The sequence below is a fragment of the Falco peregrinus genome, chromosome 1 (genome assembly GCF_023634155.1).
Source record: "Falco peregrinus isolate bFalPer1 chromosome 1, bFalPer1.pri, whole genome shotgun sequence".
NCBI lineage: Eukaryota > Metazoa > Chordata > Aves > Falconiformes > Falconidae > Falco > Falco peregrinus.
In genome coordinates, this window is record NC_073721.1 from 38285261 (window position 1) to 38313102 (window position 27842).

The 27842-nt window shown below is 43.4% G+C and overlaps 1 protein-coding gene across 2 annotated transcripts; it reads right to left on the reverse strand.

Annotated features, from left to right (window-relative positions):
• Positions 1-5549: 5549 nt before the first annotated feature.
• Positions 5550-27842, reverse strand: RGS10 (regulator of G protein signaling 10). 2 transcript variants are annotated; one of them, XM_055793604.1, is made up of 5 exons: positions 27677-27842; positions 21630-21748; positions 20066-20152; positions 13166-13309; positions 5550-8864 (listed from the first exon to the last, which is right to left on the reverse strand). In XM_055793604.1, the coding sequence occupies exons 1-5, from the start codon at positions 27723-27725 to the stop codon at positions 8718-8720; spliced, it is 546 nt and encodes a 181-aa protein (XP_055649579.1). In that variant the 5' UTR covers positions 27726-27842; the 3' UTR covers positions 5550-8717. The 2 variants fall into 2 exon arrangements, with proteins under 2 accessions (XP_055649579.1, XP_027645812.1); XM_027790011.2 differs by lacking the exon at positions 27677-27842 and adding an exon at positions 26412-26568.

The following is a 27842-nucleotide window of genomic DNA, read 5'->3' on the forward strand; positions in this document are numbered from 1 at the left end:
TGAAACCTTAGTTTCTAGTCTCCTTGGGAAAAAAAAAAAAAACCAACAAAAACCAAAAAAACCAACAACAAAAAAAGCCACACAAAAAAAACCCACAAGAAAAATCTTCTCTTATTTTTCAAGATGCTCTCTTCTCTAGGCAACAGTTACTTTACCAGCCCCAAGTGCCTGACCCATCCTCACTGCCACAATTCCCAAGGAGCTTACCAGCACAAGCAGTGATTCACACGCTTTCTGCAAAGCCTCCCACGTTGCTGAAGCTCTGACCAGTATCTTCCACTCTGTAAAACAGTGTTCCTCTTGTGCTGTGATGGGAAGCTGGAGGTTGACCAGAGTCCTGTTTAACAGTGCCTCTGTTTGAGAGGAGCAGGCTCAGACAGCGGCTCCGCTGGGTACCCTCCCTTGCTCACAGCGATTTTTCTCAGGGTTCTCTGACTGAGGTTCAGAGCTGCCCAGTTGGAACCAAATGTATCTGAAGAGCTAAGGGAGATGGACAAGCAACTATAGTACGTGGAACATCCTTTCAAATGTGAGGGTGTGATGTGACCCACCCCTTTTGACCGTCCTTTAACTTCTTACTGAGCTCTGAAGAAGGACTGCTTTGTAAAAACAAGTTTTCTATACAGCTTCTCTGTATTGCAAAACAGAAAAAACAGTCATACCCTGGTAAAGGGTATTGTCACTTTCTCCTGCATGCCCCTGTTTGTGCTCCACATTGCCATGTGCCTGTTCTGTGACCCTGGGGATGGGTAGCAAAATCCCCACCGCTGGCTACTGCAGCTGTGCTTTGAGTGCACCAGAACTATGTACTACATCTAAGTGTTAGGAAATAAAAAAATCATGGAACAAGTTAGATGCTGTAGCAATTTAACACACTTTTCAATGGAAAAGTGATGTTCACATTCCAGTGAGCTGTGAGTTTACTTTTTGAGAAGCTCAGTAACAATTACTTCTTTTTCCGATCACTCTTTTTTCCTGTGATGAGATTTGGTGATTTTTATAGAATATATAGGAGGGCTTGTGATCCATCAGCCCTCCAGAGGTACAACCACCCCTACCCACTGTAGGAGAATATGAAGGGGGGGGAGGGGGGGGGAAGTAACAATCCTCATGTGGGTTATGCCTATACAAAATGGGGAGGGTGAAGGAGCAGGGCAAAGACCACAAAGAGCAAAGAGAGGGCGGGTGTGAGGACTGCACATCCTCTTGGCAGTGGATGCTTCATTCTGCTGTAGTCCAGATGCTCATAAATCTCCCAACCTGGTGAAGCAAAATGTGCCTTGAAGCAAATTGCTGCCACATAAGTAAAATTAAAGTTGACAGGACGTACCCACGTGATGCTTTTGGAGACCTTAGTTCCCAGCTGAACTCATCCATAGGCAAATTAAGAAACAACGGTAAGGTGAACAATGCTTTTCACAGTGTCTCTACAGCAGCCCTGCTCTTAACAGTCGTGGTCCCACCAGTCATTTCACATGGGACTAAAACTGAAACTAGGCTGAATGCAGATTAACACCCTTTTTCTTCATTTCTGTCACTTGGGTCACTGCTTGGGCTATCTCAATTTTATTTAGCACACCAGGAAGACCTTTTGGTATATAGCCTGATTTCCCTCTTCGCTTTTCCTATCCAGTTTGAGAGCTTTGCTGAGACACCAGTTATGTACACAAAGACAGCTGGACCTGAACAGCGTAACCTTGAAGCCAAGCTACTCTTGGCAGCACTCAGCTGTGCAGCTTTCCCCTTCCATCCACCCCCACCCCACCCCGCTGGGGGTCTGGCCAGGGGTCAGTCGCATCCTTGGGCATCCCTCTTTGAAAATGCTGGGCCCTGAAAAAAACTCTTCACTTCCAAGTTCTGTTTTTCTAGCTTGTAGCCTCTCTTCCGAAGTTGGGGGAGGCAGGGGGCGGAGGGGATGAAAGAAGAAGAAAAAAAGATAGATTCGGGTTTTGGCAGCTCTCCTCTCTCAGAAGAACATTCCACACTTGCAGATGAAAAGGATTTTTCAGCAAACCAGAGCAAAGAGTCAAAAAAACAAACACAAACAATTACAAAAAAAATTGCCACACTCAGTAGTTTTTCTGACTGCTGCTAGTGGCTTAGCGAGAGGTTGGTCGGTTGCCTAATCTTGAGCTCAGAAAAAGACAGTTCATCTTTAAGTTTACAGTGTTATTGGCCCAACTACAGAGGATAAGATTTCCCTTAAGTCTTTGCCCAAGGCCTAATGATGACTCCAAAAATAACAAGTCGCCTTGAGGTTGGAAATCTTGGTTCAGAGAGATTTTGTTCATGTTCCGTAAATGATACACAAATATTCATCCAAGTGGATGGAAAATGCTTAACAGCTACATAACACAGTGAACGAGACCAATCCTGAGATGGAAATAATTTACTTAATTCTTTGCAGCACTGCTGTCACTTCCAGCCATCTGTTAGCTGGGGCGCCGCTGATAATCTATTAAGCAGCTTGGGAGATGAAACCTTCCGAAAGCAGAGATTACAAAGAGTTCACTTATATCTCTGCAGTAGAAAAGGAAGTGGGTGGGGGAGAGGGATGAAAGGAAGAAAACACAGCTCGTACTCTTCTGGCTTTGGGATGAAGGCTTTGCTCCGACAAAAATCTGGCAATTTCACACTTCCCTAATGAGAAATGGTGTCAAAGATGTGGAGCGAGTAGCAGTCAGAGGTGTTCTGTGGGCCTGATTATCTTCATTACATAGTAGATCATAATTTTAATCCAAGAGGTTTTCTCTAGGCCTGTGGATTTGCCAAGTGGCCTGCTCAGGATGTTGAGAATCCTGGTTTTTAATAGCAACTAACAGAACAGTGCAAGAAGAGCAACAGAAATGGATTTCGCCTTCATTCAGGGAGTGACTTGCTCCTGCAGGAAACACCAAAACTGTCCCACCGATGTGGTCACGCACTGAGGTAGCCAGTCTCAGCGATGCTGTAGCAGTGTTGCCTTTTGCCTTCCAGTTCTTGGAGTTTCATATCTTTCGGTACCTCTTTGCAGACTAAAAGAGGGGCATCAAGCTTGTCCTCTCCGCTCTCTGCTGACAGGTCCATCTCTGTGGCATTTCAGGTATGCAAAAAGGACATTTTTATGTTGGGTGTACAGCGGATGTGAAAGAAAGTCTAAACCTAGCAATTCAAACCATGGAAAAATTATGAAGTCAGTAAATACAGAACAGGAACTGACAAAAATCTATGTTAGGCTGTTCCTCTGGACTGTAGCTTGAAAAAGAACCTAAAAGGTTTTAACTTACCTCCAAGTTAGTATATTTTTTCATAACACTGGACGGGCTTTAGTGCTGCAATTGTTAGCATAACTTGTTCAAATATTTCAAGTTCCTACCTTGTCTTATTAATGACATGGAAAAACACTTGAAATCTATCTAATCAAATGTGCACAAGCAGTCACATCCCACAGGCGGCTGAGATAGGACTGATGAAAACTGAAACCACATTTGTTAATGCTGATACAACTTCAGCTCTGCTCCTGCCAGCTGAACTGCACGCTGGCACGTTGGTCTGTTGAAGCCCCGTTGACCACCACGATTTCCCTGGGGCTGAGCGATCTGGCCAGGTGGAACAGCTCACAGATGAACCTGGGATTCCTTTGGGAAAACACGCACTGAGGGGCTGCTGCAGCCACGCTCCAATAAGGAAACCAACTGCCAGACTGTGCTTGAAATTTATATTGCAAAAAGAAAATGAAAAGCCCCTGTGCACGTCCCCCGGGGTGTCAGGACATCCCATCGATGGCAGTTTCAGTGTTTGCCTGAGGCAAGAAGCAGTGGGTAATGCCCCCCCTTCCCTGCCCCTACCCATGCAGTACAGCTTTTCTCAGCCAACCTTTCTGTCTGGTGGGCAGAGTTACGTGTGAAGCGAAAGAAGCTTTACAAGGCCAAGGAGTAACAGAGGCACGTGGGCAGGCAATGGTTCTGACTGTTGGGTACGTTACCTCTGGAAAAGCCAAAGCAATGTAACAGTGGGGTAGAAACAAGCACGTAACAGCATCTGTTCCCCGGGCCTGGGCTACAACGCTCAGCATGCTGGTCACTGTTTCCTTTCGGAAATGTCCCGTCTTTGAGCGATTCAAACGAGCACAGCCCAAGGCAGTGGGGGAAGGGACAACTGCTGGCCCTTTTCTGAAGTTTTGGAGCATGAAGTATGCTCAGGAGGCCGACAGCATTACCCGCTCTACAGTGCCAGCTTTCTAAGCAACTTTCATCAGTTTTCGCACACACAGTGGCTCCCTCAAGTTTCGATTAAGGTTTGATCAAAGCGACACTAACTTCCTTCAATGAAAACCAGAGCCATTTTAGTGTTTTAGCACAGTATTTTAACTTAGCTGCGTTTATTGCTTACAGAAAGTTCACCGAGCCCACGGCGTGAGGAAACGAACCGCTGTGACCTTCCCCTCGTTGCAGCCTTACTGCGAGCTGAATGTCCTGCGTGTCATCCTGCCAAGGGCCAGCAGGGGGCGCTGTTAAAATTGGCTGTCACCTCCCGCATCCCAGCGCAGCCCCGTTCCGTCCCGTGACTCGCCGTTCCCTACCTCCTCCCCCCCATCCCAAGCGCCTCAGTCCTGGGTGCTTTTTAACCCCTGACTGAAATGGATTTGCCACCCCGATCAGCCAAGATACAAGAGCCCTGATGAAACGCATCTTTCACTTAAACCTAGTAAAGGTCCCACACGGGAGCGGAGTCACGCAGCCGCTGCTGAGCGCTCGTATGGCAGCTCGGTGAAGTGACCCAGATCCCTGGGATGAAGGATGCCCCCCAGTCTGCTTTTAACTGGGGCTCTGCCAAAAGAGCCCTTGAAGCCCCTGGACATGAGCTGTGCTGGATTAGAACAAGAGGGACATCTTCTGGGCCAGGGAAATGAACACTGTCACACAAACAATCGTCCTGGTGCATCAGGGGCAGATATTTGGCAAAACTGGGTGACTTTGTAGGACTTGCTGTTCTGGTTTAGGATGAAAAAAATTATAAACAAACAATTTATAAAAGGGGGAATATATCCCTTTTCAGCTTTGAACCACAGTCACAGAATCACAGAACGATCTGGGACCTCTCTCTCTATCAGGCCTAATTAGATGCAAATGCTACCCACTTTAAATCAATCTGAATGTTCAGTAAAAAAAAAAAAACAAACAACACATTCCAAACTGTTAACCAAATCTGAATATTCAGCCCTTCCCCACACACACAGTTTTTCAGACCCTCCTTCTCCACATCAATGGGTTAGCAACTTGAAGCAAGCACGATGCAAAAAATGCAACAGGAACAAAGAAATGGGAGGAGATGGAGGTACAAGAAGCATCTTCTGCTGTGCAGGTGACTTTCTGAAATTCAGACAACAGCTCACTCAGAACTGAAACCCATTGTGACATCCCATCTTCCTGTCTTCCAAGAGAAAAACGGACCATGTATGATAGAATGTAAGCAACTGTGTTAACAGGGACTGAAAGCAGAAAATGGGATAACTAAGTGATCTTGGCCCAAACTCTGTTCAAAACATAAAAGAAGTGCTAGCACGTGGATTTGGTGTATTTGAGAATATTTTAATTTTTAGCTGAGAAATACACAAAAGGGTAGAGTTTAAGGCATGCAGTCAGGCACGAAACTTCTCTTGCTTGCTTTTTGTGCACATACCTTCAGTGTAAGTTCTATGAAAAGGAGTAGATCCTATCTTTAATCTCTACATAAAGCAACTCCGAGTACCCACTTACAGCCTGAGGTTTGATGCAATGTTTACAGTTGTTCCTGGAATACAGGATTTGCTTACAGGGAAACTCAGTTCTTTTTCTGTCTGTGCGATTTGTTCTATGCCACACAAAGAAAATGTCATATATTTCACAAAGTAAGTTTGATCAGTGATAATACCAACAGAAGCAAAATAACCTTCTCCACATATATACATGCTGCACTTACAGACATCTGCTTGCACGATTTTACTTTGATTGCTCTTTTACTGGAAAACACATATAATCTAGGACAGGAAAAAAACTTTGATTTCTGCACCATGCAAGTCTAGTTGTTGGTTTTCTTTTGAAAAACAAACCAAACTCAGACATCACAAATAAGACAGCCAAATGGGGCAATGAACTTTCACTGCTGAGGCAAAAGAGCAATTCAAAGATTAAGATTTTTGTGGATTTAGGCATATTATCTTTGAAACATCATAGGTATTGAAATAAATATCATAGGCACTGAGATGCTGCTTAAAAATACATTTCTGTTTGAGTAGCTTTTGGTTGGTAGTAGTTTAAAGCACCTTTGTGTCTACTCCTATGGGGCATTTGCTCTTAAAAAGCAAATCAGACAGTACCTGGTAGGGAGCATATTCCCAAGCGAAATGTTGTTTATAAGCAGCTACAAAGGAGTGCTTTCTCTCCTTAATGCACTACCATTGTTCATACAGCTTCTGGTTTTATTTTTTATTATTATTATTTTAAAACACGATAGTCAAAGACTCTTCTCCCTTACTCATGCGTTTTTAAAATCAATATGATTAAAAATGAATCTACTGCGCATCCATGTGATGAATGTAAGAGCTCATTCTGCATTTTTCCCACAAAGGTCCCCAACCTGCATTTTTCAATATCACTTAGACTTCTGCTGCAATTACTGGGAAGAGACAAATCCCAACTCCTAAATGTGTTTAAGCTGTGCACTCCCAAGGACTTCAACGGTATCAGAAGTTCCATCCTCTGCAGGTGTATTAAGAGTTCTTTATTACAGTGACTTTTCAAAACAGGTAATCCTGAGATTACAAATAGTTGGCAAGTCCAGAACAGGATGGTCCCATTTCCTAGGCCCCATCGCAACAAAAGGGTCCATGCATGTGTTTACTTTGTTCCTATCCAGCAAAACATTGAAATACAACTTAAGCATGAGGTCAAATATCACTGAAAGTGCCTCAAGCAAGATTATTACTTCACCATTAAATCTTTTGAGAGCATAAAACGAAAATTAACTCAGTGTGTAAGAATTAAATCTTAAAAACATGCACACGGAGGCAATGACATCTTTGATTTTCTAAAAATGAACAGGCCATTTAGCCCTGGGGGAAGAATCAGAACTCCCATTCCCGCTCTTACTTCTAACTAGGGAAGAGCCTATGGAAACAGTTTTCTTTACACATTACCTGCAAAAGTGGCTCAGAGTTAAAAGAAATAATCATGTCTACCAAGTGAGTCTGCATCCTCAAAAATTACAATCTAGAACTTAGTTTTAAAACACTGATAGCAACCATAATGTATAAAATATATCTGGCCCTTCTGACAAAAAAAAAAGAACTACAAAATTATCAAAAGCTAACTGTGCATTTAGATTAGCCAGCACACAAACAAAAGTTCAAGAAAAGCAGTGCGAAAAATGAAAGAGTAAATAATGAACGCGAAGCTTGTAAATAAGAGCATGTAGCTAATATGAATTCCCAACTTCAACTGCAATTTAGTAACACTGCAGTGAATTAATTACAAAAACATATGAACACATGAAAAATTGTATGCCAAAGTGTGCTTTTCAGCTCTGACATGGTCCCAGGACATATGGAAGGCTCATTGGGAGCATCTTCCTTTACCACCCTGACATTTCATCTTTGATTGCTCTGGCCAGAAATAAATTCCCCCTCCCCTCAAGCCTGATGTGAGAATGGCTAAACCACAATGTCTACCCCCTGTTCCACTGCAGCTATCGAAAGTTACAATTAGGAAACCCTGAAATACTTCTCCAGGGCCAACAAAATTAGGCAGGGTGATTCTAGTAGAAAGACTCCGGTAAAACAAAGCCAGACTTTGCTGGCTGGTCCTTTGCCAAAGTAGTCTCGTCACACAGAGCAGGATTGCTCAGAAGACACAGGAGAGATCAGATGTTTCTCAATACCACCACCTGACACCGACATTATGCTGACATGCAGGACATGCCCTGGTCAAGCTTTGCTGAAATCAGCGTGCCCAGAGCGGTTTATTAGCTGTCAGGTTTCCTAATGGCTGTTAGAAGTTCTTCAGATACTCTATCTTAGAGCTTTTGTTCCCAAGGGAATACAGATTATCCCATCCTCTGAAGAAGGTGATTGTCTATTGCAAAAAAATGGGGGAAATTTAAGAAATACAGAAACAAAAATCATGACTAGACAAGCATTGTGATTCAACAATAAAGGCAAAGCAAAACACATTATCACCTTGAAAGAACAACGTTAGATAGGAAGGGATCGGATTCTATTGAGCTGAACCCTGAAAGACACTGTCCGTTCATGATTAAGTTTGCTATGAATGACTCATCCACAAAGTAACATGTAATGTACTCCTCAGCAGCTTCTCCCAGCAGTTCAGAACATAAAAGCCAGTCACAAATAAAAATTATAAGGCAAAAATAAAAAAACAACCACCCTATCTCCCATTTCTCATCATCATGACGCCTCACAAAAGAAAATACAAAACCTGAAAGCATTTTAATTTGTAAAATATGAAATGCAATTCATGCTATGGAGGAATACCTCAGCCTTTTAGCAAGGAAACAGTCTTCCCATGGGTGTTTGGTTATTAGCTATCATGCAAAAACAATTAGTCATTCAAGCAATTAAGGTAAGTATCTCCTAAAAAGGTTCTGAGCTTTTCAAGCCCTAAATGCAACTGCTATAAACCTAGACTGTTCCTGAGTGTGATTTAGTTATTGTACTGGCTCTCCTGAAGAGATTAATTGTATCATGTGTTGTAAATTCTTGATGCTCTTTTAGCTGCGGTCTGAGCCTCTGGTGAATTCTCCTCTTGCTCCTCGCACTTCTTATGGTTTAGGAATATGTCTGATTTTAAGAAGCGGCTGTAGCTGTCGTATTTCATGAGGTTGAATATCTGGTAAGAGGTGGAAATAAAGATAAAAAAAATTACCTAAGTAAAACTAGATTTTAAATGAGAAGGATAGTATATGAATTATAAGGTATTTTTCTTCTGTTAGGACTAAAGCATTACTAAAAAGCATGACATTAAAATACACTTCAAACTCTCAAAAAGGGCTGAATGTAGCAAACAATATTGTAGGTTCCATGGTCACTGTTTTGCAATAATGTCTTTAATAGTTTAAGAATCAGATGATGGTTTTCACAACAGCTAATTGTGACAACCTAATACTGAAGGTGGGAGGTGATATACCATGGTCAATACATAGGATTTTACACCTGATGATCAGGTAACTGCACATGCGGACAAGCCAAGACATTACCTGGTCCCCTGCCACAGCAGCCTCAGGCCTGCAGAGCCACCAGCAGTAAAACCTAGTGAGGGTATGCTTCTGGCAGGGTGATTGGAAGATACTCAGAGGGACAAAGCAGAGCTGAAGAAGAGGTACCTTTTAGGCACCTTTCTGACTGCAGTTACTCTTATACATTACAGAATAGCTCACTATAAAGGCAGAGCATCTGGATCACAGCATCACAGGGTGGCTGGGGTTGGAAGGCACCTCTGGAGCTCATCTAGTCCAACCCCTGCTAAAGCAGGCTCACCTTGAGCAGGTTGCACAGAGTCGTGTCCAGGCGGGTTTTGAATGTCTCCAGAGAAGGAGACCCCGCAGCCTCTCTGGGCAGCCTGTGCCAGTGCTCCGTCACCCTCCAGGTAAAGCTGTTCTTCCTCATATTCAACAGGAACTTCTTGTGCTGCAGTCTGTGCCCGTTGCCCCTTGTCCCGTCACTGGGCACCACTGAAAGGAGCCTGGCCCCGTCCTCTTGGCACTCGCCCTTGAGATGTTTGTAGGCATCGACGAGCTCCCCTCAGCCTTCTCTTCTCCAGGCTGAGCAGCCCCAGCCCCCTCAGCCTTTCCTCATACGGGGGATGCTCCAGTCCCCTCACCATCTTGGTACCCTCCGCTGGCCCCTCCCCAGCAGTTCCCCGTCTCTCCCGAACTGGGGAGCCCAGTATGGACCCAGCACTCCAGGGGCAGCCTCAGCAGGGCAGAGCAGAGGGGGAGGATCACCTCCCTCCACCTGCTGGCCATGTTCTTCCTCATGCCCCCCAGGGTCCCACTGGCCTCCTTGGCCACAGGGCCACTGCTGGCTCACAGGCAACTTGCTGCCCCCCAGAACCCCCAGTCCTGTCCCCGCAGAGCTGCCCCGCAGCAGGCCAGCCCCAGCCTGTGCTGGTACAGTAATTAAGAAAAGCCTCTAAATAATTTACACAAATACTGAAACTGCAAACTGAATCCAGACTGAAATAACTGGTTTAATCAATGTTTCTTAAACTTCTGCCAATTTTCCGATCCTTTTTAGACTACTACACAACCAAATGCCAAGACTGGTCTTGGGCAATATCAGATAAGTTGCAGGTTCCTGCCTCAAAGAGCTGATCGGGTACAGGTGTAATTTGCCAGTTAAAATGTGGTTTAAAATTAGTGATGGATTCAATTAGGCTTTTCGCTGGCCCAAGACCTGCCCTTTTTCTCATAGCCAGTATACAGCTAGCATGGAAGAACAACATCAGCGCCGAGTATAGCTTTTCTCTCCCAGGGCTTGAGTTTAGGCTTATTCCTCGACGTAACTGCTTTCTCTTCTATTTATACCCATTTAAGACAAAAAAATCTAGAACTCACTTGGAGTTTTCTGAAAACAAAATGGCTTGGGAGAGGAGCCTGGAATCTGTTCAGGTGTCAAGGTCAGAACTATATTTTGCTTGGTCTCAAAACAGAGGGGAAGGAAAAAAGTAAACCTCAAAACTGTAATTGAGGCAAAACCAAAGCCTACATCACCCTCTGCCTATTATTTCACTGGCAGAGCCTCTCTGAGTCATGCTTCATGACTGATTACATTTTATGGTACTCAGAGTAACTAAATTTCCAAGACAAGTTTCTGGATTCTGACCTGCATGTGTGGATTACTAGAGCTTTACCTTTACATGCCTCGTTTCTAACTGATAGTGCAAACACGTAACAAAACTGTTTGTTAGGGGTAAAAAAAAATAACAATCTCAAACTGCTTTTTCATTTCACATCCTCAAGGAACCTGGACAGATAAACGCAAACACACAAAACTTCAGTGTTCTTGTCTGTGTGTTTGCTGAAATAGCTCCATTGCAAGTAAATTATATGAAGCATGTTACTAACCATTGTTCGTTTACATTCTTAAGTATTTAAGTTCACATTTAAAACAGTGGAAACCTTGCTTTATAAGCTACATATTGGAAGACTAAAATTCCCAAAATACTCTCTCAGTGTAGACCCAAATCAATGCAGTTAAGCAAAGTTAAATTACACCTCCTGGCACTGGCTTGCTACAATATAGTGAAATTTATCCAACCAACTCAAGGGGAAAAAAAAAAAGTAAGGAAGACATTGCTTGTTAAAACTTCATAAGTCAGTGTTAAGAACTTAGACCCCTCTTGCTCCTCGTATTATTTAAAGCATCTCCCAGAGAGAAAGAGCTCTGTAAAATCAAAATCTTCTGGAGTCTGGTCAGCCAAATGCGCAGAACAGAAAGATTTTATAATCATGTGCAAAAGCAGAATTCTCTTTTTCCCTCCTCTCATCACCTCTGTGGAGCAGGAACATTTACCCTGTAAATATTTGGAAATCTAGAGATTTCTAAGACCCACTCTAACACCATTTCTTTGTTTAGCATGAACAACTGCCTCCAAGTTACTTATTTAAGGCCATCCCATGAGCACAAAAACACACCCCACAAGCAGCCCCATTTAAATCAGTAGGTCTCTAGAGAACTGAAGTGCTAGTTACCAGCAATGCCATAGACCAGACTGGCTTTCAAGCTCTGCCTTTTTATACTTCAGACACACAGTGCCAGCAGTAGTTAACACTGTTCTTTAGAGAACGAATTATACCACTCATCATAACTTTATAAGGATGAAAAACTAGAGAAAACCATAACTCTTCCTGAACTATTATCTAACAGCAATAAACAGAAGCTTCAAGCAGTGGAAACCTGCAACAACCCATAAATGCTCTGCATTTGGATTTAAAAGTTCACAGACTTTCTTCCCACACTAGTGGGATTCCTCTACCCCTGATCTAGCATGTTTCCAGTTCAGGTATTACTATTCCCATGCTGTTCATGTGCATACTCGCTTGCAAAACCGCAAAACCTTTTAACTTCAGTAGTCTCTCTAGCTTCACCCACCCTGAACCGCACCGCTTAGATTTACCAGAACATTTTCTTTCCCCTCCCCCAAGTCTGAAGTTCTTCCACAAAAAACTTTGCTTCTTCACATAGAAACTGGGTTTCAGACATTTCCACTGCTAATGACTTAGAATCTGCTTGAAAGACAGCAGAGCCTTTGCTTCTCAGACCACTTAAACTGACCCAGTCGCTGTGCAAGTAACATATTCAATGCCTGATGTGAAATGGGTTGAAAACACTATTTAAATCAGTGTGCTTTCTCCACAAAAGACCCAAATGGAAAATACAGGTAGTCCTGAGGATGGTACAGAAATTAAAAATAGTACAGACTACAAGTGCTGGAAAGCTGCAGATAAGAATGACTCACTTGGTAACTTATGCTTCAAAATAAGCTAAATATCAAGAAAATTTACCACCAGAAGACATGCCTGCAAAATGTCATCTAATTTCTGCCAGACCTCCCAAGTTCTACAGAAAAAGGCAAAGCAGATACTAACTCCTCTTTCGAGTTTTGTGGGCTACAGAAGTGGAAGCTTTTCAGAAAATTGCATTATATTTAAATCAATACAAATACCAAAACAAAACAAAGTGAAGAATCTTGAGCTCTCAAGGAAACCAGTGGCAACGACGGAAACAAACATCAGCAATGACTCAGTGCAAGTGAATACACAGGAAAACGTAGGCACAAAGTTAGTCAGCTGGGTGATTCTCAAGCTACTGGCAGAGGAACCCAGGAGAAAACTTCATCCCATTTTCCAGGAAAATCCTGCACTAGGAATTAGCATAGTTGTGTTGAGTCTTTTAACTAATTGGCGCTAGTTAGACAGGGCCAAGAACCTGGGGTATGGTGCATCCACCCTCAGAGCAGCTGCACTAATATCCCAAACACGGAAGCAACCCAGCTCTGTGCTTACCTGTTCCCTCCATACCACAGCAGGCAGATTCTCAACTTCCCTACACTAGCTTGGGCTTAGAAAGCAGAGTCCATTAAAAGCAGATAAAACCCAAAGAAACTGTTCTTGCAGAAAATAATTTTACCTGGTCCTGGAGCTTCTGAAACATGAGAGGGTGAGGTGTCTCCAAAATGGTCTCATTCAAACGGGACTGCCCTTCCACATTGACTTGGGAGGAAGCTTTACTGGACAGGAAAGTCATATATATTTCTTTAGCTTTTTCTTGCATCTGCAAAAGGACATATTTATTTAAAGAATTATTTGCTGTAGGAATATTCTCTGTATTTGCTATGTTTTGTTGGAGACTGCTCTAGGTCACCGAGTTTTTCAGGTTCACATTCTAAAACCAAAAATTAGTCTGAATTAAAAATGAAAAGTAACAAAACAAGTATATATCAATTAGCTTATTTGCGTACCTTCATTTGAACTGGAGGAAAAACACCTCTGTAGGCCAACTCCTGAACTGGCAACATTAGTGGAAGCTATCAGTACTCAGCACTTTGGTTAAACAGTAGGTTGCAATGTTTGAATCTGAGTATCCAGTGTAAAACTGCCCAGAATCATCAACTGGGCTTTGTCTTTACTATTTAGAAGGCTATTTTTACTAACAGATAATCACTATGTGCAAGGAACCCAGAGGAAAAAGCACTGTGAAAACTTAGTCTTACTGCAAGGCAAAACCAAGCAAAGTTAGCACGTAATCCATACTACTGCTAGATAACCTCGTCATACTGCATGCTTTGTCCTAACTATGTTTTTACCTCAGTGCAGCTCACGTGCAACACTGACTAGATGATTAAAAAACCCAACAACTTTGCTAATAGTAAAAATAAGACTCTCAGGAGCCTCTGAAGGCTAATAAATAAGGGTAGGTGTGACTTGCATTAAGCTGTTTGTTAGCTTTTGCCCTGATTTCAGCAATCGTGCTTCAGTGTTCTTCTCTTGATAAATCAGTAACAGTTTTGACCCAGCCCAGCATCTTTAGGCTTCAAAGCAGTAAACGAGTGGTCACAATCTCAGAAATTCAATGCAAGCTCCCCCTTGACCAGAAGGTTGGATAAGAGGATGCCAGTGGGGGAGAAGAAAGACAAGCCAGGCAGGAGGCAAGCCTCCCTGCTGCAATCTGCATTCTGCACACCGAAAGCAAAGCCCATGCAGCAGCAGGCGCTGTACGATCCCAGGACATGGGTACTCATCAGTGCTCCCCACTGCACATCTAATGAGCAACCACATGTCCAGATCAGCACCAACTCAAGGGCTGTGTCTTTGATGGGAAGCGAGCCTGAAGAAGGAAGCATTTAAATCCTTGTCCATGAAGGAGTCACAGAATTTCTTTCATGTTTTACAGCTGAGAATCAACATTTGGGGATAATTAGAAGAAAAGCTACACATGTTTGACAATTCACAAGACCTAAAGAGTTAACTCTCACTGCTGAAGGGGACACACATTTTTCAGGAGTATTCCTTTTTAAACCAGATTATTCATGATAGGTCATGTGTCAGGTGCATTAGGTCACAATGAAGTGTTTTTAACATTTTCCAATCTTTCCAGTTTCACAGGCCAGGGAGGACCAGGTCAGCCACATCTGTTCTAAATGAGCAATTAATCCAATCAATCAGAGTTGCGACTGCTTTAACTAGTAAAGCTAATACCCTAATGCAGAGTAAAGGTACCTTTAGCTATTATTGCATACAAGCAAGCACAAGTGATTGTACTGACTCAGTCCTACCTAAATAACTTTTGAACCTGCTGTCCAATTTCAATCATATTTAAGAGACGGGCAAAGGACTGAGAAATAATTACCCTCCTATTGATTCAATGGAAAAGAGCAGCAAGAGAAAGGAAAGGGGAGGAACAGCAGCACATGCACCAAGGGAAAAGCTGCAGTATAGGACCAAAAGTTATGTACTTGAACTGCTAGCTAATCAACGCACACATAGCTCCTTGTCAGCCACAAGATGCTGTTCACCCATGGAAAACAGGAGCAAGCTGGGCACTGTAGAGAATGAGTAGAGGAAGGCCTGAGGGGAAACACAAAACTAGAAGTACTGTGAGGAAGTTTAAAGAACACGGTAGAGGAACAAGAGGATTGTGTGGGAGGTTGGTGAAATGGGGAGGATCTCTGGATTTTGTGGGGAAGAATGACAAAGAAAGGAAGTGAAAAAGCTGTGGTAGGGAGAGGGGGTCATTGGAGAGACACAGGGGACCTGACTTTATAGTAATGGGGAAATATGGCAATGCACAGCTAAACTTCACAGGTCTGCTGCACGGGGAACAACTGTTACGCTAAGTCTGTGCTTTAGTGGCAGAACATCAGTTTAACTACATTTAAAAAAAAAAACAAAAAACCCCCCAAAAAAAACAAAAACAAAAAAAACCAAAGAGAAGACAGTACAGTTAAAGTTGCCAGTATGTTTATACATCCCCAAATGACATTCAGGGAGAGCTGGGTTCAAGCAGAGGAGACAGCGATGTTCCCCACTCAGTGGGTGGCATTCTTTGTTCTGCGTCAGCCTGAAACTAATGCCTCAGCACAGGGGACTCTACTCTGGAATTTAAACAACACTTAAACTGGGATCTTGTTCACAGGTGGTTATTAAAGGATTTCTGGCACTTTTCACTTACATCTGTGTGCTCACCCCAGCATCCGTGCCAAATTCCCATTTGGAGAACAAAGTTCTGTCTACAGAAACCCCCCTCACTATTTCAAGTGGATACAGTATTTTTTCCCACTTCCTTTCCTAAGGTCAAATTCAGCTCTCAAGCACGCGTGGCTCCCAAATGAGGTGAATGGAAGTCCCAGACGCTCATCAGAACGAGCTCCAGCAGTTAGCAGCTGTGCAGCATTACCCAGTCCTGCTTAACCATTGCCACATTCCACATAGGAAGTGGCAGAAGAAACTCTTGAATAGGTACACTTTGTTCTGAAATTGTCCTCTACAAAACTTCTCAACACAGGCATTTTGGTGGGTTTTAGCAAAAGCTGAAAAGATTTCCTGTTGTTTGAAGCATTTGTTACAATCTGTAATTTACAAGCTGCAAGAGAAGAAACATTTAACCCTTGGGAATTAGCGCAATGGACATGTTTATTTCATTGACAGTCACAAATGCAACAGCATATGACTAACTCCAATAAAATATTTAAAGTTCAATTTTATTCACTTATCCCCACCACTCCCATTTCAATAATTAAATGTGGCCTAAGATGAGAACCATATGGGTGGCAGAAGAGATCACTGCTACAAGTGGACTTGACCTAATTCCTTCCTCAGTCTTTGCTAAAAATCACTTTTCTATTTTAACTTCAATTTTAAAGGGATATCCTTTTTTTTTTTTCTTTAACTGCAGAGATGTGTCTTGAGTTGAGGGGAGGAATTTGTGCTTTTCTGCTGCAAGAAGATAGGCTGAATTCAGCCCATCTAAAATCTGCCTAGCCCAAGTATTTCAGTCTGCTTGCTGCCCAGCTCCGCAGATGCTGAAAACCTCCCCTGCTCCCTGAAACACGCCTGCATTTTGTATAGCCCACCCAAACAGGAAAACAAATACAATCTCACAGAGCAGTCTGGTCTGAATTCCATTTCTGCCTGCTCCTGACTAAGCATCCTCACCACTAGTCTAAAGCCAACACAACAGCCAAGAAGAGCCTGGCTGATCCTTGCCAGCCCTCCCTCCGGTCCGGTGATCTAGCAATCCTGGCCACGCGGCGGCTCACATTCAAGAGGAAGGGGACAGAGAAGATGTATCTGCACGGCATCTTGCAAGATCTGCCTGTGTTGGCTTGATATAAGTCAGCTTCTAGGCTGAGCCCACGTGACTGTGGTTAGAGTAACAACTGAACCGAATTTAGTAAGTCTTGAGGAAGGGCCCAGGATATTTTCTTAGAATGGCACTAAGGCAGTGAGACAGTTTGCAGCCAACAGAAAGCCGCAGAGCGAGCCTGCACCTACCTGCAAAGACCAGAAGGGAGGGAAGGGCAGAACATTTAGTGAGCCAACCACTCTGACGACGGTACAACAGCCTGTACAAAACCAAACACTGCTCCGGGCTGACATCGAAGGGATGACAATAACACTAGACACAATGAATACTTAATCCACTGGCCAGGTGTGGTGACTTTTGTGCAAGTTTAAACCAACCAAGAAAAACTCCACGCTAACACTCTCACATCAAGTAACAAAACATTTATCTTATACTTTAAAAAACAGAAAACAAAAATCCCATTCAATCCAGGTTAAATTGAAATCGGCTTCATCTGACCAGAAGTCTAAGTATCTATGAGCTAGTTTCTGTGGTAAACCAGTTTTAATGAGAAGCAGGTTATAAAACAAGTAAAAAGTTGGTTTTAGAATACTTTGCTCACATTAGATACAAAATGATTTCTGCAAGAGTCACTTTCAGAAGACAAATTCGTGCTTCATGCTATCATAAACACTGGGAAGATTTCTGGGTTTAGTGCTTTTTCTGGCTTTGTAAATGATCTAAACAAATCCATCCATAAGCAGTAGCTCTAACTGTAAGTCTGTGTCATTCTAAAGCACATTTATTCTAGCCAGCCATAACAGCTTTGGCAGTAGTAGATTCCAGATTGACCATACTGTGTAATGATCAGTACTGCGTAATTTAGCTAAACTTAAGTCTCTGTCCATTCATTTGGCAATTCATTCAAGAATTCACTAAGTTACTATCTCTATACATCAGTTTACCATTTCCTGTACTAGCATGTGCAATCCTAAAATAGCTAAAAAGATGGAAATTATTTAGGAAGGGAAAATACAGTTATTATCCCACTGCAAATGCGGGACCTTACAGAAGGATTTTCCACTTTCATTTCCATTTCAAAATGCAGTTTGATACCTGTCCAAGGGGTATCAAGAAAAGGCTACATACCCCCTGGCAAGGACACTGTACAGGGTACAAAGAAAAAATATCTGCCCTGTACAAAGCAAAGGGTTCTTCCTATTTGGTCATGGACTGTTATGCCGGCCTCTACTTCACCACCTCAGAAAGCAAATGTTTTTAACGGAGTAGAGAGATCAAGAACACCTAGATCCCCAGCCCATCATACTGAACACAGCCGCCAAGACGCTGCATGGACATCTGGGGACAAAAGAGAGGAAATGCTTTGTCACAAAATGATAATAATGAGATCTGCAGCTTGTGCCGAAGCAGAGCCAGGTCAGTGGGAGCGACGGTACCACATTTGCCCAGGCAGGAGGTTGGCTTCCAGTGCAACCCAGACAGGCGGCAGCTGAAACATTCCCTTACAGGCAAGGGGAGAGGATGACTCCCAGCCCCACTCTACCTACTGACACTGCTGCCATCATAGTGGCATCCAGCACAGTTCTCTCTTTTATCCCATATCATTTACTTCCTTTCTCTTTCTCCTTACATCTTACAGAAAAATAGCCTGATTAGTTATTCTTTTCTGAAGACTATCTGCATTTGTGGACCTTAACGAGGAAGGGAAGCAATGAAATACACAAAGCTGAAATACTGCTAAATATTACAAAGTGCACAGTCAAATTGAACACTTTCCTCTTCTTGCAAATACTTGTCTTCTTTTTTTTATGGATCTATCAATATACAAAAATATTCACAACTGAAACAAGCAAATTGTTTTAAGGGGAATGCTTTTTCAGTGCAAAATATAGAATATTTACAGAAAGTAGACTCCTCCCTCCCCCCTCCTCAAAAATATGTTTTGTTGAAAATCCAGGGAAATTTTTTGTTGAAAACCTGCTGGAAACAGTTTTAGCTGACAGTATTGACTGAACTTAAGAGAGGAATCCTGCAGTCTGGATACAGCTCTCTTATGCCTGCACTCTGTAATACCCCTAGTAACACAGTTCTGCCACCTGATTCCTATTCCTTGACATTTATGACGTTACTAAAAGCATGTATGGTCCCATTTGAACCAGGTTTAACTGGCATTTTCTCAGCCTCACCTGCTCATGGTACTCTACTTTGGCCAGAAGATTGCAAAAGGGGCTGTACATTTGTACCCGTTGCCTTCTAAAATGCTCCCTTTGGCAACAAGAGCTGCAGACACATGAAAAGCGTAAAGGTGGGATTTCAAAAAAAGAGCTTATGGGATTTAGGAGTCTGACTCTCAAGGACAGCGATGCTCAGTTGGAGTTTTGAAACAACTTCATTTCATGTTCACGGAATCCTCATCTCAAAGATTAAATAAATTTGGAATTTCTCAAAAAAAAATAAAAATAAAAAAAAAATTACAAAACCTTTTCCAGAAAGAAGCAAACAACACACGGTACATATTTTAGGCCTGACTCTATAGGCTTCAAACCCTAATTGTGAAAGTGGATCCTGTGTTCCTGGTGGGTCTAAACACAGACCAAGACTCAAGCAGTGAAAAAAATTCAATTGACATAGCTGACTGAAAAATTTCCAATAGAGTATTTTCTACTAGAAAATTATAGCTTTCATGAAAATGAAAATGATCTGTAGGCATCAATTTGAATAAATACTTAAATGGAAATGTCTAAATGGATCCTCAATTTCTTTTGTTTTGCAACTTGTAATGTGATAAGGCAAAACTTTTCTTTTTGGCATCATAAAACGTTTTGTTTGTGCTGTTTGTTATTTTTATGTCCTGCTAAAATATTATAATGGTATATATTCTCATGTAATGAATTTTCTATGCTTTAAAAAAAAAGTCCTGAATTAAATATCTTTATATTTTCAAGCAAGATGGTGCAATATCACTGAATTAAACCTTTTGCTATTGCCAAGCAACAACAAAAGTTCAGTTTTCAAAACATGAGAAACAACAATTTCAGCATTTTGTTTTGATTCGAAATAAAACCAGCTTTGTTTCCAAACAATTCCACCACAATGATTTCAGCACAATTCCTTCAAATATATTTATTTGCACCCACATGAAGCATGTTATACAACAGAAACGTTATAGCTCCAGCTCTGCTACGGAACCTTTGTTGAAAAGTCAAATTCATTTCAGAAACATACCTGTTTTTTTCCCTGTGTTTTCTTAAATTCTTCACATGCTAGCCAGAACAAAACATTTTCTTCACTAAATTCTTTCTTTAAAAACTCCTAGGGAAGAGAGAAAACAAATAAAACTTAGGATCCAATTTCTCAGTTGTTTTTCTCTCTTCCTACTATAGCCATTAAAACTAGAAGCTGCCTACAGCTAGCTTTACCAGGGTGTGAGTTTACATAATACGGTGTAACAGAACTACTGCATTAGTGCATCTGCACACTACCAAGACACAAATGAACAATCAGATATTCAGCACTTTGAAAGCACATTCCAGGAGAATGATGAGCCACATTTAATCTCAGAGCATATCAGTAACTAACAAAAAGGGATTCTTCAGTCTCCCCTAAATAACTCAAGCAATGTTATGGTCATTACTCAAAGGAAAATCCAAAAATATATGAATTAATTAGCAGGTGAGTATAATGACTATTCTAATAAGAGTCACAGATCACTTTAGATTCTCATCTAGTATCTTTCCGGGGTTTTTTTGAGTAAAATCTCTACAAATAAAAATTTCTAAACATGATTGTCATTGGCAATAAATTCACTTCAGCAAACTAAAGCAGAAGATGTATTTGAGCTCTCTAGACAGTGTTTAAACAAAGCACATTCCTCCAAAAGTGAGGCGTGTTTTAAAATGGGGAAAAATGTACACTAAATTTCTTTTTAAAATGTAAAAACCGAAATATTTACAGCTCTGAGATCATCAGTTTTCTTAAAAGTGTTAGAAAATAGAGACTAAGTAACGCCAAGAATTATATAGCACCAAGATTTTTTTTTTTTTTTAAATATTCTAAATCACAGTGTTTTGTAATTCTAATGTACATCACATTTCCAACCAGTCTGGCAGGAAACCATTTTATCCCAGGGTATTTTATCAGTGCTCGGTATAGCAAAACCATACTCAAGTAGGTAGTTCCCATTCCTACAGCTAATATGGCGAGAAAGCTTTGCCTTGAAAAAACAAATTCGCCACCCTCACCTAATTAAGCCTCAAGCCTGCATTTTGAGCTGCACAAGCCCACACTCTGTAGTAAACTTAAAGGGAATTATTTTCAGTACAGCTGCTGCAACACAGAGTAAGAGCCACATGCAGTTATGGGGCTCAGGAGCCGTTAGTGGTAACTCACTGTTTAAGTAAGGACAATGTATGAGAATAAAGAGTGCAGGATCAGTCCTCAGTGATAAATAATGCTTGGCAAGAGAGACCAGCGGCTCAAGGACTGTAGTTTATCCAACAGTAACTTAATCCTTGCAACAGCTGATAGATCCGATTAGAAAAATGCAACCAAAAGTCTTCCATGTGCCTTACGAGAGCAAGCTGCAGTGGTAGAAGGCAAAAGGCACTACTTCAGAAGCTCAGCAAATGCCACAGCTCCAGTTCTGCCACCTCTGCTCAGGGTACGTATCTAGAAGGATGCACGCCTATGTGCCTACAGCACTGCCACAGCGGCACCATTCATGCTGCGACTCATTCAGCTTTAAATGCTAATTTCGCTTTATAAAAAAATCCATAGTTAATATAGCAACCCTAAATCGTTTCACTCCTTCTGGATCTTCAAGGAGGTTCTCCAGTGATGTAGCCCATTTTGAGGTTCCTTTCAAGGTTTGGTGGCTGCTGCTTGGGTGACCCTCACTGTCATTTATCTCTGGAAAAAAATGAAAAAAAAGCCGTCTTAGTTAGAAGTGATGAATTTCACATGCATTTCTTCCCCACTGCCCTCTGCATCCTTGGATTACAGCTGCTCTCTTTAAAGGAAACACCATAAAATTGAAAATAAACACACACACATATTTGAATTGTGCTTTGCCTGCAAAGAGGCAAAAATGCCTTGCAGTTATATAATTCATGAGCATGTAAGCAGGCACCGTCGCTGTTTTATAGGAGTTCAAGCACCTTTTGCATGTGGAACACAATGACCGCAGCCTGTGTAGTAAAAGGACCATTTGCCTTTTTTTCTGACACTGTCGGCGACATTGGCTTCTAGAAAGCAAATCCTGGTCAGTCACACACATGAAATTTATTTTTAAGAAAGGAATCACCACTGGAGGTTGGGAAAAGGCAAAGAGAGAAAGAAAAATAATGTTTTGTTTAGCAGAACAAGTCCAAAATGTTAACCTAGTCTAACGGGAGGAAAGACAGCTGGCAGAAGAGCCTCATTCCAGCTGAGTCAACCTGTTATTGGGTAAGTGGTATTTGGGTGTTTTTTCTGTTTGCTTGTTTGTTTTCAAGTCTGCCGAAGTCCTGCTTTTATAAGGTGTACTGGACTGTACCCACATCTTATCTGCCAGCCAGCCTTCTCACAAACAGGAGAGATGGTATACATTTTTGAATGTTTTTATCCCAGGGACAAGTACGTTACATCCAAGGCTGGTGATGCCAAAAAAATTGTTTGCTGGCTACTCATCAGAAAACCTATTACTTGGGAAGACTCCAGGAATTTCACTGCTGATCTGAAAAACTCTGAAACAGACATAAAGCACTTGGCGTCCCTTCCTCTCACACACAAAATGCCCAGAGAAGACAGCAGGAATGCAGGCCATGAGAAGTCAGGCTAAGAGCTTTCCACACACTGGAAAGGTGCACAAAACTCTTACTGTAATCAGTACAGTTTCTATTTATTTTTATAACTCCTTCATTTCTCCCTATCAACTTATTTGAAATATGGATCTTAGTAACTTCTGCTTAAGTTCCGTCAAAAAAAACCCTTTTTCCTCCACCATGAAACTAAACCTCAGCAAGTATCTGAAAAAACTATCTATGCAGATATCTATGCAGATGCCCTTTTCAGCTGGTAGCTAGAATGATAAATGCTAAGGCTAAAGCCCTACAAAATATTGGCACGACAGCAAAGCCTGTTGAGTTTTGGTTGGTAGCAACCTGTCGATTCCATTTGTTTTTCTAACAGTGAGAAGGACCACTGTTTTAAATGAATTAACATCTCCTCCCTTGATAGCAGTGGTTTTTTTACACAGGAGAAATTACAAGGCTGGAAAAGAGGTAATGGAGCCACCAAGAGATCTGCACTTATGCCCCAGGTAAATACAGATGTAAAAGAAAAGAACGTTTCTGAAACGATCGAGCAAACAGTCACTGCAGGCTACATTTTTCATGTGTAAATCCTGTCTCTCTGTTGTCTGTCCTGCTCTGGCTCTGTGGTGCAGTGACAGCACCAACTTTAGACTTCTTACACAATGAATGCATGATTCCATACCTGCACTAAACCTTCCAGGATCAAAGATGATAACCAAGTTGGGTAAGCACTGTGACAGATTGGTCCCCAAAGCAGCAAGAATAGCTACAGCTCTGTGTGAGACACAGTCTGCTAGTTAAAGGTCAGGAGTCAGAACCTGAGGATTGTCTCCAAACCACTACACTGCAGGCTTCATGTATGACACAAGACTACAGTGAGTTAACTCTGCCTCAGTTTCCTCTCCCCTCATGCAAAAGGATGTGATTCTTGATTACTGCCTGCAAAATTTATTTTAGGAACCTGACTCAAAGTATCTCAGCATCTAACCTCACTAAAATCTGTGAGATTTAAGTGGGAATAACCAGGTACATTGAAGCAGAACACAATTGCCTCTGCGGAGCTTGAATCTTTTGTTATCTGAAGCTCTTGTTTTCTGAGGAGCTGCAGAATGGCAGCTCTGTGTGTACGGGTGCTAACGGCCTGAAGAACCAGGCCATTCCCCTATTTAATATATGATTTAGCACAGAACTTATGGGAGTGAGATTTTATTTCTAAGGGAGGATGTACATGACTTCTTCTTATGCCTGTTCTGCTACACCTTGTGGTACACAACTCTGTCATTCGTTTCCTCACTTAACCAGCTCCCCGCAACCCAAAGAGTACTGTGATTCTGAGATGAGGCTTGCCCGTCCATTGCTTGTACAATGCAACACTTTAATTTACCCTTTGCCTCGCTTTTATTCAAGCTGGCCGTTCCCCAGCACAGAGGGTTTGGGAAGCTGCAGGTGCTGGGCAGCTCTGCTGAGCCAGCATGGGTGCCACCAGCAACCACGATCCCAGCTCAGCCCAGGCTACAGCTCCCAGCATCAGTCCACACTGAGGCAGGGGACACCAGCCACAGTGTCTCAGTGGAGGCAGACGCTCAGACCGCCTGCACATAATCAACACAAGGTCAGAGAACACTCCTGGACCCTGCTATCAGGTACTGCAGCACAGCTCCTGTGCTGGGCAGTCCCCCCAAAACACAGTTACTGCATCCAAACAGGCTGCTGGGGACATCACCTGCCTGGTACCACCCTGCCAGCTGTGCCTGGGGCAACACAGCTGGCAGGGGCCAAAGCCACGCCAGGGATTGTGCCAACAGCTCTGGAGAGCTCAGGTCTGTGTGCATGGCACTGATCAAGCTCTCTCCCTCCAGGCTGACCATTCATCCCGGTGCTCAGGATCCCTTTGCAACCACGATAAAACATTAACACTCCCCTTCAGTGAGAATGTAAATACGCTGCATGTGACACATGACAGCGAGAAACACCCTGAAGTTTACGGGGATATTAAAACCACTGGGTATTTTTATTATACCCCATCAAATATGCCATCACAAATATTTTTTCTAATACAAAAGCGACCCCACCTCCACATGCTGTTTTTATTTACCCGATTTGATGTGAGATTTCTAGATTTTTTAAGACCTTAAAATAGGAAAGAGGTTTTCCCCACAAATGACTCAAGAAGATAATGCCCACATGCACATTTCATAACGTGTTACTGAATTACCTTAAAAATTATACTTCCGCTGAAGTACTATTTAATGAAAGTCTGAAACAATTTATTTTAGAAGCAATACTGCAATAAATGTAATTACATGAATGACCCTCCTGAAACCTATTTATCTCTGTTTGCTATTTATAAAGATAACTTTCCCCTATTAAAATCACCTAGCCAAAAATTTATGTAAGATACACTGGGAAACAAGCTCAATACCAATGTTTACCAACCAAAACATATACATCAGCATCATCATTTAAACGAGGAAGGCAGACATTTTCTGTTACTGAAAACCAGGAGGCAATTTTGTGCATCAAAAATTATTACAAAATGGCAGTTCTTCCACCAATATTTCTCTAAAAGTAACACAGAGAATGTACAACAGATGATAAATATGCTAACTACATTTCTTGATATCATAGGAGAGTGCTTGCTATCTTTTATACAGGTCAGAAACCAAGAGGCAGAGAAAGCCAACAACGGATTCACTGCGGAGCACAGTTGTAGAGTCTCTGCTGAAGCAAACCTTCCACTGAGCATATGACCATAACACAACTGCTAACATGATGTGCAGTGGCCAGCTGCTCCTAAAAGCACAGCAAATGATTAAGTGCTTATTTTAACAGCACCGTTAATTTAGAGAAGAACCCTGTACTTCTCTAAATTAATGTATTTGGAGCCAACTAATAGGCACTTATATTAGCTGGAGCATTACTTCAGAGAAGAGTCCTACAGAAGCTGCCTTCCCCCATCACACAATAGCACTGCCACATTAAGAGTGTGGATAAAGGCTCTTTGTAAGCGACAGATGTAACAGTAAGTGCAGCACTAATAACACTGTAATTATTAGTTGAAGTGTGGTATCAAAAATGGCAAATATTTGCCATTCTCCAAACAAGCACTTGGACTGAAACCACAGAAAGCATCAAGAGCATCGAATTTACAACTCAGGTCAAAACTCATGGTTTTGGCCCTTGCTTTCGACAAGCACAAAAAAAATGTGGGAACCCATCAAACTTTTAGAGACTCAGCCACAGCTAATTGAGTTAGACATGCTAATCCGTCTGCCTTCCAGAAGGGCTACACACTGCAACGGTTTCCCAAGCTGCTGTCACTCTCAAACTGTTGATACAGTGGCCTACGTGGCTCACAGCCTTCACAAAAATCCTGCTGAATGCATTGCCTACCTAACTGCCTCTTTCCCACACACACTTTTCGCAAACTCTGTAACAAAAGACAACCGGCACACACATATGACAGAAGCACCAAGTCAGCATATTCCCTATTGTGTATTTAAATGTTAATAAACAAAGTTAAGAAAAACCTTCTCAATTTCTTCTTGAAGAACTTTTGATTGCACCGCCTGCATTTTCCCCTTTTTCACCTGGATTGTAAAAGCTGCGAGCCACAAACCTTTATTATTACTTTAAAAGTACCCGGATACCTTGTCTTTTCCTACCGTCACCAGAGTGCCTGTCCAGCAACAATCACCAGTCCAGAATTAATACATCCAAGGTTATGAAACAGTGGGAAATTTCATAAGCAAGCAGCTGAAAAGGGAAAATTCCCTTACTTTCCATGTATCCATGTGCCACTGGATGGATCCTCGCACAACAAATTTTTCCTAGTAGCAGCTGAATTGTAGACCTTTTCGCTAGAGAAAGGCTGTCGTTCACATGCTTTGGTTGTTCAAAGCATGAACCTCAACATCCTCTTTTGTCTGTCTCTTACCAACAGATGGCTACTGGATTCCACTTTTAACTATAAGGAAGGAAACTAAAGGGACGTTCCGCTTTTGTAGCATCTCTGGAAGTGTTTGCCAGACATACGTCCCTTTGAAAAAAAAAAACCAAAACCAACAAAAAACAAAAAAACAACACTAGACAAACACAGCGTTTGGCTTTTCTTAGAAAGACTGTAACTTCTTATTGCATGTTATAAAACGGGGCGTTGTTTTCGGGGGGTTTGAGTTTGTAACTTCGACTCCAACTGTTTTAGCAAGTTCCCGGCTTTGAGCCGGCCGGCGCGGAGCACCGGGGAGCGCGCCATGGGTGCCCGTACAGCACAAAGGCGTTACGGCGCCTGCTGCGGGGCGAACGGCGAAGCCCTGCGTTTGCCGCTCCGTGGCGATCTCCGCTCCGGTTTGAGGCGCTCCCTCCCAAGGCAAACTCCTCAAAGCCCCTTTAGAGCTCGAACAACCGCGCACTGCCGTCCCGGGCTATCGCCTCGCTACCGGTAACGGCGACAGGCAGAAGCTCGCCGTGAAGATCTGGCTGACGAGGCGTCAGCCCCGGCAGAGCCCGGCTCCCCCCTCCGTGCGGCCGCCGGAGCGGGGAGCCCGGCGCTCCCCCGCGGGCACGGCCAGCCCCGCAGCGCCCCGGCGGCAGGCCCCGCCGCCAGCCCGGCACAGCCGCGCCCGCCGCCATGGAGAGCCGCGGGACAGCTCCGCGGCGCGGCGGGACCGCCCTGCGGGGGCTGCAGCCCGCCCAGCCCGGCCGGACGCGGGCTCCAGGGAGCCGGCGCGGCCCAGGTAACGGACCTGGGCGGCAGGCGCTGCCGGGGCGTGCTCCGCGCTCCCCTCAGCCGGTGGGGCCGCGCCGGGGGCAGCCGGGCTGCCAGGAACCGCCGGGCCGCCGAAAGGGCGGGAGAGGCGCTGCCGGCCAGGCCCCCCCCGCCCCGCTCGCCGCTCGCCGCCCTCCGCCCCGGGAGGGGGCTCGGCCCCGCTCTCCTTCCCCGGCGCTCGGTGGGAAGATGAAGCGCAGCCCTTCCCCTGCCGGCGGCGCTTCCTCCGGCGGGAGCGGCCGGGGCCGGGGCCCGCGGGCACCCCCCACCCCTTACCTGACGGCGGGCGCTTCCTGCTGAGCCGGCTGACGGCCCGGTTAAACATCTCGGGGGCGGCCGCGCGGCCCCGCGCTGCCCGGAGCCGAGGGGGCGGCCGCGCCTTCCCCGCTCCCCTGCGGGAGGCGCCCCGCGCCGCCCCGGCCCGCCCCGCTCCGCGCTCCCC